General features: G+C 36.0%; 1 protein-coding gene across 1 annotated transcript; it reads left to right on the forward strand.

The window, feature by feature from the left end:
* Nucleotides 1–63: 63 nt before the first annotated feature.
* Nucleotides 64–15,393, forward strand: impg2a (interphotoreceptor matrix proteoglycan 2a). Its single transcript, XM_046845223.1, is given in 22 exon segments — nt 64–197; nt 434–754; nt 1,423–1,602; nt 5,297–5,463; nt 5,560–5,585; nt 5,739–5,765; nt 6,343–6,386; nt 6,495–6,604; nt 6,773–6,931; nt 7,024–7,082; nt 7,293–7,313; nt 7,668–7,855; nt 7,947–8,005; nt 8,927–9,071; nt 9,156–9,511; nt 9,513–10,046; nt 10,288–10,507; nt 11,149–11,359; nt 11,457–11,642; nt 14,000–14,201; nt 14,294–14,373; nt 14,465–15,393. Coding segments are annotated over 21 exon segments (3,039 nt in total). The 5' UTR covers nt 64–197; nt 434–726; the 3' UTR covers nt 14,502–15,393.
* Nucleotides 15,394–15,982: the final 589 nt, after the last annotated feature.

Here is a 15,982-nt window from a genome sequence, read left to right on the forward strand (position 1 = left end):
GTCTGAAAATAGACTGTCTTAGCAAGATCGCCTTAGTGTGGTAGGTTTTCCATGTGTGATTGGGGTGAAGAAAGGACAAGCTGTCAGTGGGTGCAGGCTGGCTTTCTAACAGGTGGACAAGCTGGTGAAAATTTATTAAAATACGTATGTATCGGACATGCTGAGATTGGACAGATCTAACAGACCCAGGAAACTCAGTTGAGTGAAAATGTGATTTGTAAAAATATACGTCTCATATAACTCTGTGTTTTTTAAATAACTCTTTACTAGAAGTTCACCCTGTACTCTATTGTTTCACAATGTTTGGTTTTTTTGACCACATATTGAGATAAGCATTGTGGGAACACTAAAGAAATTCCACCAACAATTTATGCATTCTTTCTCTCTCCATTTATTTACTATCTGCTCTCAAAACTCTCTTCACTCCTGGTAGTTCTTGAGTTGCTGCTCTAGAGGATTACCGAACAAGATTAGAGAGCAAAAAAGTGCATAGTACCATCTGTTCACAGACGTGACGGACCAAATGTAATCAAAACTGGAATCCTAAATGAACTAGTTAATGAGAGTCCTGAATGGTGAGCTATGGCAAGTCCATGGAATCATGGGATTGCACCTTGCTGTGTCATAATAATGCAAATATGTGCTGCTGTCTTTTTTTGTAAGCTTCGAAGCCTTGGCAGATGACCAGTCAAAATGTGGAAGTGTGTATGGATTTTTACCTTGTGCATGGCCAGTGTTTTTGCTCTGAGTACTGGTATGTATTAAGTTCTTGAGTCTGTTTTCTGTCTCTTTTTTTCATTCTCTCTGTAATCTCTGTAGTACAGACACACACACACACACACACACACACACACACACATACTAACAAATACACTTATATCTCTAAACCAAAGATAAATCAGAATTCCTAGAAAGTAGCATCTATCTGTTGCTTCTCTTGATATCCAGTTTATTTTGAGAGCAGTAATTAAATTGAAAGTATGATGCAGTTGATGGTCAATACACCATAATCCTGAAAACTTGCTGTTTTAATTCTAAACCAGCAAGTGCAATGTAATTGGGTTTCATCTGAAGGCACTTGAGAATAACTTGATAAATATATGGCATGCGTGCAGATTTTTAGGACAGTGGACCCTGTGCAGTTATTACTCATTGCTGGAGTCATGTTTGAGAACCATTAACATTTAATTGTTTAATCAAAAACATGCATTTTACAGGAGTAAAACTTTGTAGATAGGAAAACGAACTTGCGTCTGAAACTGCCTGATTTACAGAACTGCAGTACCTCCCATCCTAAATTCTTTAACTATAAATATCTCTTAATTCTCCAGATTGAAAAGAAATACACAGAGTTTGTACATTTCTAAATACATTTATTTTAGAATCCTATTAAATAAAACATTTCTTGTTTCTTTTTAATAGATGATGCTAACTGGGTCCCCAGACTACGAGAGCTGGACAAATTTAATGAAGCACTTGAGGAACGAGGACTCCTGCGACGACGGAAACAAAACCTTCCTCTGTCCAACGGAGTGCAATTCTGTTCCCAGGAGAAGCTACAACAAGCTATAGCCAGCCATTTCAAATATTACCAGCTGAGAGGTGAGAATGCAGGTTGGCTGCTTATGCCAATTTTCTTTCATTACGTTTCTGGACTGTTGACTGTTGCAATCAATGACCATGAACAACAACTGATTGAATGTAGAATCTAATTACTGTATTAGTATGTGATATACTAATATAATCAGTAGTATTATCAGTAGTATGGACTGATGAGGTCATGAAATTTTGATAGAGAGGAATCAATTAACATGTTTATATAAAAATGATTTCTGTCAGCTGTTGGAATCAGACAGAGTGATGGGTAGGTATTGGCCCCTGACAGGTCATGTGCCACAATTTATGTGATAGATTGAACAGATAAACTGCAATTAAAGGTAATGAAGTTTATTATTTGCTTTAATTAACTACTAATACCACAGCTTGGCTGTGCTTTAAAAATCTCTCTCTATATATATTATATCATAATTGTGTACTTGAATAAGTACGAAGCAGACAGTAAAGCTTTCATGTAAGTCTTTGTGAAAATATAAATCTCCTGAACGTTGTAAATGCAAGTGTATACACTATGTATGCAGCTGAGAAGCAAAGAGCACTGAGCTATAAGACCCCAGTAGAGACTTTAATGTATATATGTTAAGGATTTCAGGATTTGTTATTATTTATATTTTTCATTCTCATGACCACTTAATGTTTCCAGTACTCAGTTTGCTTTACTGCAATAATAGGAAATATTTTATTTAGTAACAATAGAACAGCAATCAATATTTCAAAAACTTTACTCTCCGAGTCAAATACAAAATATAATTATGAATGCTAGCACCAAGAACAATATTCAAAAAAACTCTGTCTTCTCCATTTATTAGTAAATCAGGGGCAAGGGAAAGAGACCAATAAAGGTCAAGGCAAAGAGAAAGGGATTTTCTTATTTTTTTTACCTCTTCCTTTAAAATGTATTTATTTATTTATTTATTTATTTATTTATTTATTTATTTATATTTTATTCTTTTCTGTTTGAATAAACTGCATGAGGTCGTGCATTCAATAAGTAGCTGGGTGTAGCTTTTATCACTCATCAAGCAGAAGACGAGCAGAAATAATTTTTTTAACGAATAAGATTTCAATTACAAGTGCAATTTGAACTAATTTAGTTCGACAGGCTAAAAAAAAAAAAAACCTAGTAAATTAAATTATAAAAAAAAAAAAGTGTAAAATAGTCAGGGTGTACAAATAAAGTGTGTACAAATTGAATACAGCTTTAAACATAATGAAAATGCTATTGACAATTATTGTTATAATAACACTGTCAACAATAAATCACAGCATTTAACTGTGCCCAGTCTGTTACTGATTAAGGTTATAGCTCATGAGAAGAATTTATTTCAATTCAACTTAGTACTGTGATTTTAACAATGAACATTATCATAAAGCAGATTTAGAGCAATAGATAGATTAGGTATATATATTTAAAATTCATAGATTTTATCTCTATACGTTTATTTCTAATAAGGAGAAGCAAGGATGAGAAAGCAAAACTCCCTGAGATGATATGAGGGGAAAAAGCCTTGAGAGGAACCGGATTTGAAAGGAAACCATCATCATCATCTGGATGATACCAGATATACATTCATTATAGTTTCATTATGGTTGAAGTTATCAAATGTTAAAAACTTCTATGTAAAATGGTGTGTGTGGCAATTTGCAGTCCAAGGTCATCTTCATGGATTCTAAGTGGAACCATCAACAATATGTATGTTTTTGGGCTGTTCGTATGAAGCCATCCTCAGCTGCATTGACTGGTTTGCAGTTGATAGCATCTTCATCAGGGTGTCAAGAAGGATAAAGCATGTACAGGGTGCAGAAGGGAACAGGATCACTGGTATATTAGGAGCATGTGTAACTCGATGGAAAGAGAAAGAGAGAAAAAGATGTCCCTGTGTATAGAAGCTGCTGCTTTTAGGTTTCTGTAACTGACCCCTAAACGAATTAGCTGGAAGAACAGAACAATGAGCTCAAGGTTTAAGGAATTAAACTTATGAAAATTTAACAAAACATCATAGTTCTCGTACCAAGTTATTTTCTGTTACTCCAAACAAATCATTGTGATGAAAACCAGCATGCTCTAAACGACATGTTTACAACGCTAGGCATTTTGACGTCCTGTTTATATCCTTGCAAAGGTTTTGCATAATTTTGATGGTCCTGTTAAATTACATGTATTGGGATGTCCATAAAACAAAGCCAACATGAACATTGAGTTGTTTTGTGAATAAGCAAGTACTCGCGTTGCTTATTAGCTTAATATTAGATGCACACAATTGGATGGGTTTTTAATATCTTCCACTGGATTTTATTACACTGGTTACTTGTGTGATGTAACTTTCAGTTTAAGCAATAAACATGTAAGGGTATGAGCTGTTGTTGATGGAACATTTGTACTTGTTTGCAATGCTGCCAACTTTGTGAGCTCATATAAATGACTACTTTACCAATGTACCAGATGCTGCACTTCTGACTAATGGCAAAACTAATTGCACTCACCCACACACATGCAACACTCCCATTCAACTTACACTTCGAATGGATGCCTGGATTCCTGCATCGCTGCATTATTTGCATTAATGTTTCTACATTAGTTGCAGTAGAGGGCTGCTTTGTTCCCCATACACAAACCAACACTGAAAATATGAAGCATATGTCGGGCCATATATTGTAAATAAATAAATGTCAATGCCCCAAAGTTTCCAAGGTATATCACGTTTTCTGATCTTAATTATAATTACTATGTTTTTCCCTGGTAAAGGTTATCAAACTTGATTTTGGATGGCAACGTCTAAAGCAATGCTGCAGCACTCATGCATCTGTTTTTTGAACCAGCTGTTGCAGCACGAGGACCCTTGCGAGTTGTTCCGAGTGGAACACGTCTTGGAAAACCTGTGTATGACCCTGTGCACTGCACTGTAACTCAGTTTCAGGGTGTTACTGATCTTCTTATAGCCTCGACCATCTTTTCTAATTCTCAAATCCTCAGAGAGTTCTTTTCCTTGAGGTGTCATTTTGAACATCCAGAATTGAGAATCCAGAGAATTGTACTCAAAGCACTCGATTTTAACTGCTCTATTATAAGATACACAAATTCGTATGGTTCTGTCAAGCAGACAAAAACATGAACATAATGAATAGGTACAACTGTTATCACTTATTGCCAGTTATTTAGACAATAACTCCTGTATGTTGAGGTATTTAAAAATATATCTGTTTCATTTCTATAGTATTGTCCCTTAAATAGATATACTGGGATGGTTGCTGAAATGTGAGGAGTCTACTACTTTTGTGAGATACTGTATATATTCATAGAACAATTGAAAGATGTCATTAAATATATCATCTGGATTGTGGTCAATAAAATAACAGAATCTCAGATTATTAATGTGTCAGGAAAATATTTGCTGTGACTTTAATACAGAGCCCAGTATTTTAGCTCATGCCTTGTCAGTATTTAAAAGTATTTCTGCTTGATGCACTTTCTTCACTAAGTGCAGTTCTTGAGAGTCTCTTACAGTGTTTTATCATCAGATCTGATAGGGTGCATTTTGGCATCAAAATAAATCTGCTGACTCTCCAGCTCTATCTTGTTTTTACTTACATATCTGCCTTCTTTTGTGTCTCTTTTGCTTCATGCTATTTTAGTTTATCATTTGTCATTAATTGTCAAATTGTGTGTATTTTTTATCAGCGTGCCAGGAGATAGTATGGGAAGCTTTTAAGATTTTCTTGTACCGCCTACCTGTAGAGGATGAATACCAGCACTGGATGAGGCAATGCCAGACCGGGACAATCAGTGCGAGGGAGATTGGCATTACATTCAGCCAATCCGAAGAACATCTTAAAGCAATGATGCATGCAAGTATATGTAGCGTATAGGGGCATGTGTAAAGGTAGTTTTGTAAATGTTTGTTTGTCTCATGAGTGACTTCTTTCTATCATCTATCTCTGCAGAAGCTGGTTCAACCTGGGCTGAAAAAGTAAGATATGTCACAACATATCCATCTTTCTATGAACTCATTCCAATCAAACCCCATTAATAGCAATATATTTCCCCTTCCCTTTCTGTGCAATATCCCAAGAGTCAATAGCAACCCACTCATACTTCATCTCTTTATGTCTTTTATCTTCAGTGACACAACCAAGACCCATTTGTGCAGGTTTGTGCTATGTACTCTTAACCCCAAACTCTGACACTGGCTTTACCATATTATATCACATATGGGCGCTAGCTACAGAAGAGTTATACAGTAGAATACTTGTCAGTAATCTTGACCAAATGAAAAACAGCAGTAGTATCCCCCTCATACTTTACAGCTATTATATCACTTTCAAGTGCGAACTGATCAAAATGGCACATACAGAAATCTGTTTCTGCTGATCTACTGTAGATTCTTATTTTCATAAATGAATTCCATTGGTTTTCAATGCAGACAATTTTGTGAGTGTCATTATCAGTCAGTTACTTATTTACAATAGTTCTTGCAGTATAAACTGACTTGGCTTGGTGCATGTGAGGGGAGGTGGCAGGTTAAGATGTTAGCGCCACCAAGCTGCCACTTCTTCTTTGACTGAGAACTGCTCAGTTGTATAAGTGAGATAATTGTAAGTTGTTCTAAATTAAAGCGTTTCAGTCAAATGCCATAAATGTAAATATGCTAGATAAATGCTACTCTGGTATATGCCTTAAGTATGCACATACTGTAGATATCCTCTGACCTAATGCTCATTTCTAAGGCATCTATGTGACCCATCCAAAGAGCAGGACATCAGCCCTTCAGGTCTGTCCTGTATATTTAGTCTTGTTAATGCAATTGGTAAAATAACCAATAATAAAATAAACTCTGCTTCACCTGCTAGTCACATGACTAAAAGAAGTCTCCTTGTAGATGGGTCGGGGGATAATCTGAAAACAAAGATCAGGTTAGACATGGATGGAGTGAGCTTAAGGCTGGCACCAGGCTCATCTGGCACCACCATTTCAGAGAAGCACAATGAGGTGAGTGGGGGCTAAGAAATAAATTTGCTACTTAGCATTTAAGAGGAATGTTTTTCCAATCAGGCTGTAGTTAGCGGGCAAGGAGAAAACAAGTTAGCAATCAGGAAAACCAACTGGTTTTTGTGTGTGTGTGTGTGTGTGTGTGTGTGCTGTATGTTTTGGTTGCAGTTCAGTTGTAACATAGAGCCTATGGCTGTGCTGATACATCCAACAGTGGAAAATAGAATGAATCTCACTGCGATACTGAAAGAAGAGCGATGGAGAGAACAGCTCTCAAACCCAACCAGCAGCCAATATTACACACTCTCTCAGCAGTTTAGTGAGAAGGTAACATAAAAAAAAGTTTTCTGAAACACATTCATAAGTATATACATTCATTAATATATGATCAAATATCAATTTATATGTGGTATCTGCAGGTTTCAGCTGCACTGGAGAAGCTCAATGAATTCAAGAGTGTATCTATACAGGACTTCAGGTGTGTAAGTGTAGGCTTTAAGGGCTACATGAAGCTTTATTTGTGGAGAAAATGTATTCTGATAGTTGGTGATACATACTATTTTTTTCCAGTATATATTATATACAATATTTCCCCCATTTAGGACAATTAGATCAAATAACTCATTGTTTAGGTATTGAAAGTATGCAATATGTCCTGTACATAGTATGCACTGTGTTCTTTTTTCAGGCCTCATATGGATCCTTCTGGGTGAGTCCAGACTTTATGATTGATATATTGCTTTACCTTCTCATATATTAATTATTATATTATATCATTATTATTATCTGAATGTCATGGTTCTGCAAGTCTAATTCTTGAGTGATGTCTTCTGCAGAATAAGCTCATGCTTGTATGTACTGTGTGTACACATGTGGTCACTGAAGGCTCTTACTTTATGGCTTAGTTTGGGTATCTGCTAAATTGTTTGAATTCTTAAATCATCAAATAAAACCACTAAATTATTATTTATGTAGTAGTATGTTACAAGACATTTAATTCATTCATAAAAATGACTTAATTGAATACTTTTATATAATATGATTTCTTGTGTTCTTTTCACAGTAGGGAGTCTGTATTGGTGAACTATGCTGTGTCTCTTATCACAAGGGCCCAGGAGATCAGCAGTGAAACTCTTAACTTCATCACCATGCATTTGAATATAGTAGAGGGCAACAATATTGAATCAGAGAAACCCACTGTTCTGTACACAGTGGCTGACATGCATGTCTACATCACAGAGGCCCCTTCAGGTGCACAGGACTGTGAGCTTTCTTTAATGACTTTAAATTAACTGAATTATTTCATTTTGTAGTAGTCTAAAGTGGACTGATTTATTTACAGAGAACACATCTCCAGAGGAAGCCCAACATACAAAGGGACCAAAACAACTGGAGATAATGGTAGGTAAAGAAAATTATAGTGATGTGTAAATTTGATGAGCTTTAGCAAATAAAGGATAAAACAAGCTGCTACTCTGGAGCCCTTAGGCAAGGCCCTTAACACTATAGCTGCTCAGTTTTATGAATGAGACACTGTAAAGGTAAATCGCTTTGGATACAGGTGCCTGGCAAAATGATGTAAATGTAAAGGCTTGTTAATGTGCATTATGGCAGCTAGAGATATTCCATAGTCATTCTACCACCACCACCTTTCTTTTTTCATAGACATAAAATTGTAGAATTAAGCTTGTCACATTATTTTGGAAAGTGCAAAGCACAAAGCTCTATATCCCTAAGACATTCTATCTTATCTAACCCTAAGACTATTGTGTGTTTTGTGCTACACTATATTGCCAAAAGTTTCTAGACACCTGGTCATAAGTATGGTATATGTTTTTTGAGCAACGCATTCCACATTAAGTCCCAATTTGCTCATTTAATTTCATCCACTCTTCTTGGAAGATGTTCCACTAGATTTTGGAGTGTGCTTGTGTACATTTCTGTCCATCAGCCACAAGGTTGTTAGTGAAGTCAGATACTGATGTTGGTGAGGTGAGGAGGCCTAGGGTGCAGTCAGTGTTCCAATTCATCCCAAAGGTGTTCAGTAGGGTTGAGATCAAAGCTCTATAGTAGGCCACTCAAGATCTTCCTCTCAATGCCATGAAAAAAACAGATCTTAATGGAGCTGGCTTTGTGCACTGAGGAAATGCCATGCTGGAACATGTTTGGGTTTCCAACTTTAGGTGAACGCAAAATTGTATTATACTGCATCCAGAAACATCCTGTACAATAGTCTGCTTCCAACTTTGTGGTAACAGTTTGAAGAACAACCACATATGGCATGAAAGGTATGACTTTGTTGTTGACTGTGTTTTTGTTTAGCATGAGACACAAACTACAACAAAGACACAAGATTATCCTATAGTCGGAATGGAAGAGGATTCAAGTTTATCTGAGGAAATTTATATGGGAGTGATTGATGTCACTGTACAGCAACAACTTACTGAGCAGACCAGCATTTCAAAAGGTATGCACAATGCCATCCACCCAGGTACACTCTCTTAAAGAGCTGCAAGACGCTTGTAAAAAATGTTCTTCTTCATGTGTTTAGATGCAAAGGTGAAGGAAGATCTTCTATACAGTACTTTTGAAGCTCAGCCAAGTGTGACTCCTACTGTGACCTTCACCCAAGCTGCAGGCCCCACACATGCTGTTTCTGATAATAAGACCTATCAGAGAGATGACATTCTTGAAAATAATCTGTCAAAAGATAATGAAAAAAGCATTGGAAAAATGGATGAAGACACATCTGTTTTAACTGACAGATCTCTGGCAGAAGATTATAAATTTTCCATTGTAACTGAGTATGTAGAAGAACCCCTTTCAACGCCTTGTCCCATACCAGCCATAGGGACAACAGAATCATCAGAGGAAAAAGACAAATTTACAGAGACAACCAATGGAGAAAATAACTTTAGAGAAGAAGGAGCTTGTGATGCATGTTCAGAAAGAGAAAGCTGTGAAAGGAGATCCTGAGGTTCCTACACAAACAGAAATCAAGGTCATGGAAGTGACTGTGGCCTCTAAAGAAATAAAAAAGCCTGTTACTCTGGCAGGAATAAAAGTTAAAGTGAATGATGCTGTGAATGATGAAAGAGAACATTTTGATGTTTCCATAGTGATGGAGGGAGATATGCCTGCTGTGGAAACAATTACACCATCTTTTCAGACTCCAGAAATGGAGATCACCACAGAACCTTGTCCTGTTCACTCCATACATCTATCTCCAGAGTTTGAGCCCACCATGCCTACAGACATCACAATTTCTGTTCATATACCAACTAGAAAAGAAGAGGAAAGTGAAATTGCCATGCCTACTAGCCCTGGGCATGTTCTGATCGTGTTCTTTAGTCTTCGGGTGACCAACATGATATTCACAGAAGATTTGTTTAATAAAAGTTCTCCAGAGTACAAAGCCCTGGAGCAGAGGTTCCTTGAGTTGGTAAAAGAAAATAATTTTCCAAATTGCCACTTATGTAAATAGTTCTAGTAAAGTTATTGAGATTGAAAGTAGTTTAGAGGTTAATATTACTACATATTTTTGCAAATTTTTATTATGAACAGTACTTGATTTCCTGCTTCACCACTTTTCACATATTGTATATGCTTGATTATTTTTCCCATTAGAAAATACTTTTTCCATCAATTTTTTATTAAAATTGTGTTGTTTATTTTTTTCTCAGCTGGTTCCTTACTTGCAGTCAAACCTCAGTGACTTTCAGAATCTGGAGATACTAAACTTCAGGAATGGCAGCATCGTGGTGAACAGCCGTGTAAAGTTTGGGAAACCGGTTCCTCACGGTGTCACCACAGCTGTCTATGTTATCCTAGAGGACTTCTGTAACACAGCATACCAGACCATGAATCTGGCAATAGACAAATACTCACTAGATGTGGAGTCAGGTAGGATCAGTTCTCCAGCATTGGTATATAATGAAAAGTGCTGTTCATGAGAAAAGACCACACTTTAAGTGGGAATGAGAGTGATTCTGGTAGTCTAAGTGTAACTGAAACTGTAACTAAAATTGAAGAAGTGGAGATAATTCTTCATGTGAAACTTTAGGGGGAGGCATTTTTTTAAACAACTATCACTAAATTATGCCTTGTTACATGCAAGCATGTACAACACAATGTACTGCGTTATGATAGATAAGGAATATAACAAGATTCACAATTAGGCACTTTTTGAAAAAATTCTCAGGGATGACCATCACCATCATTGCCTCTGGCTTGCACATTATTGATAAAATAATAGGGACAACTGTATTCATTTACAATTATTTCTTCTAAATCTGATTTTGTATCAGACAAAATTTAGATATAGTTGACTTTCTGTAGAGAGAGAGTCAGGACCCTCAAGGAATCTGGTCTTCCATACACATGAAGGACATTTTTGGTGTAGTGCTAATATGATGTGTGTATATCCTAACATTCTTCAGGATCTGTTTTTAATCTTTGTGTTCTCCTGAGGCATCAACACTTAAATGTTACAGCTGTAGCTTTACAAATTCTTTTATAATGAAATTTTGTGTGTTGCATTTTAGGCGATCAGGCAGACCCGTGCAAATTCCAGGCATGCAATGAGTTTGCGGAATGTACCGTGAACCGCTGGTCCAGTGAGGCAGTGTGTGTGTGTAACCCAGGCTACTTCAGCATTGATGGCTTGCCTTGTCAGAGCATCTGTGAAATACAGGGAGATTTTTGCCTTAATGAAGGCAAGTGTGACATTGTTCCAGGTCGAGGAGCCATCTGCAGGTGTGAAATGTGTGATTACTTGACTCATCTTCAGACAGTCTATGGGAATGTTTTTGTTGATAATATTAACACCTATGTGTGTGTTTGTGTGCTACAGGTGTCGAGTAGGGAAGAACTGGTGGTATCGAGGAGAGCATTGTGAGGAGTATGTATCAGAGCTGCTGGTGGTAGGGCTTGCTATAGCATCAGTCACTGGCTTCCTGCTGTTGGCTTTAGCAATCATCTTCTTCCTAGCTAGGGCCCTGAGAAACCAATATGATGATGAGCTGCAGGACACTGTGAGGTAAACAAATAACAACATACCATACCTCAGAATGCCTTTGGCAGTGGTGGACAGTAACAAAGTATATTTTATTCGTTACTGTAATTTAAGTAGCTTTTTCACGTATCTGTACTTTACTGAAGTGTTTCTATTCGGGGGAGACTTTTACTTTAACTTCACTGCATTTCATAGTCAAATATCTTACTTTTTACTCAACTACATTTTGCAAAATCAGTCATTTCTTTTATTTCTGAGTGAAAAAAACTTAACTGGTCCATCATGCAGCAAGCCACCAATCAGGGTCGAGCACACACTCTGATTTGAACTTGTTTTGATTGCCGCTCAGTGGTATCTACTGTACTCATCACGGACATACAGTTCAGCATCAGTTCAACAGGAAGCAGAACATTTTGGGTGTAATAAATGATGGAAGAAACTCTCTAACTTGTGACAACACCCTTGATCGTATTTGCGCAATTCTTTTGAAGTAGTTGAAAAGAAGGTTTTGAGCTCATGATCATTTTAATACATATTAATCAGTGTCTGACTCATTAATATAATTCTAATAATAGATTGGAGAGAAACATTAGAGTCTTTTCACATAAACTGAGTTGATTAAGAAAAGAGTCTTCTGACAAAAATGATAATAGGAACATTATAGCCATAATAAATCATACTTCAGTACTTCGGATACTTAATTACATTTCAATGCAAATACTATCGTAGACTTTTACTGGAGTAATATTTTTTCGAGTGTATCTCTACTTTTACTTAAATACATGGTTTGTGTACTTCGTCCACAACCAGCCTTTGGCTCTATAATAGGTTTAATCATATAATAATAATAATAATAATAATAATAATAATAATAATAATAATAATAATAATAAAATGTTTAGAAATGTGATAACTGTTAATGAATATATCTGAAGTGAATTTGGGCTTGAAATTAATTCTCAAACATCATTTAAAAAACTTTACCCCCCACACAAAACATGAAAAATATTGATTACAATTAAATAATCCTGATTGGTAGCTTTCGGTTAAACTTTTTTTCTTTCAGGCATACTGGTAATGGAGCATGTCTATGGAAACACATACCACTTCAGTGTCGAACTGGTTTATAGACAAAAAAGTTAAATTCCACACTTTAATAAGCCACAGAGAACAAAAACTCAATGATACCATAAAATCAGCTCATAAAAAGCATGCTTATGTTCTGAAAAAAATGCACCATTAGTTAGTGTTATTAAGAAGCAAAGACGTATTTTTGACCCTTTTCCATTCTACAACATGCATCAATAATGCAAACATTGACATGATTTTTTCTTTGTGTTTGACCTTGGTCTTCATAGCTGGAACTATGTTCATCTCATGAGCTGTTTTTTAAAACAAGAACATAGTTTTCTTTGGCTGAGCGAGAACCTACATTGTTCCAATTGTTTTATTATGAGATCATTTTTATTGGCCTAGAGATATGTCTGTTTTTAATTACAAACTGCTTAAAATAATGACATTGCATTTGCTTGTCAACTCATCATGTTTGTTTGTGTGTGTGTGTGTTTGTGTGCACAAGCATGTGCATGTGTGTCTTTCTGGACTATTTAGTTGTTTACAAGGAGCAGATGATTGCTTTATAAAAAAAGAAAATGATGGGGACATTTTATTTTTATTGTTACTGAGATTAAGGTCACAGTACGCAATGTCATTTCAGTAATTTCAATCAATGGAAATACACCACAAAAACATGTACATTTACATTACATCATCTTACATTTACAGCATTTGTCAGATACTCTTATCCAAAGCGACTTACAATTATCTCATTTATACAACTGAGCAGTTGAGGCCCAGCAGCAGGGATAAGCAGTATTTATGATACATGTATTTGAAATACGTCTTTTGTATTTGATATGGTTGATAAAAATGGCTTCAGAATTTGTATCAAAATACTTTAGTCTTTTGTAGTTTTAAAATAATGTAAAATACTTTGTAAAACATCGCCATGATGACATCATAAAAAATGCAGCCTCTGTTTGGTGCCTACTCATTAGTTTACCCAGATTTGTTGAGAACAGAATCCATATGGAAGGTGGTGAAGGTAAGAAACATGCAGGCCGCCAGCTTTCAAATAGGTTATATAAATATTTGATTGCTGAATATTGTACCGTAAATGAAGTAGCTGTTTAGTAGGATCATGGTTTTGCATACCATTGCATGAATGACTGCATGACACACAATATATTATATTTATGATTAACAATAAAATCATTAATTAGTTAGAATCTAGTTGCAGAACTCTATTCTGATCAGAAGTTCAATGTCTTAACCACTGAGCTACCACTTACCTTTATGTGTGTTTGTATCTGTACACACAGGGGAGGAGACAGTGTTGCTTCTCTGGAATGGGCTACAAAGTACAATCCCATGTATGAGAGTGATGCGACGACTGGTTACAGTCATTACTACCGGCGGTATCCTGAACCTCCGATCCACAGCAGCGCGAGCGCCGAGGCCTCCACAGACTTTAGCAGTGAGGAGATCCAGCACGTCTATGAGAACAGTCAACTCACCAAAGAGGTACATTTCCTGTTCTTTTCTGTTTGTTGTGGTGCCTTTTGCGATTTATTATTATTATTTTTTTAGTCAGTGTTGTTTCCTTTGGTCTGCAGGAGATTCAGGACCGGATTCGCATTATTGAGCTTTATGCTAAAGATCGTCAGTTTGTAAAACTTGCGAAGCAGCATCAAGTGTAAGTGTGAATGGCGAAATGTGTGATTAAATGTGATTATTCCTTTTTGGCAAAGCTTTGTTCACATTTCTGTGTTTGTTTGTGTCATTAGTTTGGCAGATACTCCAAGTGAGACTTCATCAATGTAAAAAGGACACACACCTTGTAGCCTGTTACACACAACAAGGTATTTAGTAAAAAGTCTCCATGTTCGTTTAACACCTTAATTATTTGTCATTTTAGACCTGTTGACAGTAACTAAATCTTCTGTTTATTGCCATTTTAGAATTTTTTTTGTAGAATCCATGATAAACATTTAGCTCACTGATGTATGAGGTTTGTAATGCCTTGCGTAAAAGTACAACTTCACTGCTCCCCTTTAACATTTCTACTTTAATAAAAGTACTTACTTTTGAGTGGATGCATGTACCAAAAAATAAAAGTACTGATCTGATCATTAATGCAACCCAATATTCCTTTATAATTGCAAACACACAGTGAGAGAACCTTCACTTCATGCACTCTTACCAGAACCTGTGGTCTTGAGACAGGTTCTCATTTATCTGTTTTATTTGAAAGTAGAAATGAATGGCATATGTTTCTGAAAAGTAGTGAAGTAAAAAGTAGAATAATACTTTAAAATGTTGTAAAGTAAATGTTTCCCCAATACAAAAATGCTCAAAGTATATACAAACTTGAAAACTGCATTTAAGTGCAGTAAACAAAATACTGCCGATCAATGCTAGCTTTCCTTTTAATCTATATCACATTGATCTAAATGTTTATCATATGGCATGATCAAATTCTAATATGTGCCTTATTGACTTTGCTGTAATGGGGTTGATAATCATTTACTAGAGTTCTGAAATATGACCCTGGCCCAAGATATTCACTTCCTGAAAACTTAAAGTGTTATATTTGAAGGCTTTTAATGTCAAACTGTGATTTTAATAAACCATCATTGTATGTCCAACAAACACTAGGAAATATCGTGTGTAATATACAGGTGCATCTCAATAAATTAGATTGTCATGGAAAAGTAAATTTCTTTCAGTAATTCAACTGGAATTGTGAAATTCATATATTAAATTAATTTATTGCACACGGACTGAAGTAGTTTAAGTCTTTGGTTTTTTTTAATTGTGATGATTATGGCTCCTATTTAACAAAAACCCACTAAATCACTATCTCAAAAAATTAGAATACTTTATAAGACCAATAAAAAACTTTTTTTAATTAATTGTTGGCCTTCTGGAAAGTATGTTAATTTACTGTATGTACTCAATACTTGGTATTGGCTCATTTTGCTTTGATTACTGCCTTAATTTGGCATGGCATGGAGGTGATCAGGAGGTGGTATAGATGTCCAGGTTTCTTTGAAAGTGGCCTTCAGCTCATCTGCATTTTTTTGGTCTCTTGTTTCTCATTTTCCTCTTGACAATAAGCCATAGATTCTCTTTGGGGTTCAGGTCTGGTGAGTTTGCTGGCCAGTCAAGCACACCAACACCATGGTCATTTTACCAACTTTTGGTGCTTTTGGCAGTGTGGGCAGGTGCCAAATCCTGCTGGAAAATGAATTCAGCATCTCCATAAAGCTGGTCAGCAGAAGTAAGCATGAAGTAAATAGGTG

The sequence above is a fragment of the Silurus meridionalis genome, chromosome 3 (genome assembly GCF_014805685.1).
Source record: "Silurus meridionalis isolate SWU-2019-XX chromosome 3, ASM1480568v1, whole genome shotgun sequence".
Lineage (NCBI taxonomy): Eukaryota > Metazoa > Chordata > Actinopteri > Siluriformes > Siluridae > Silurus > Silurus meridionalis.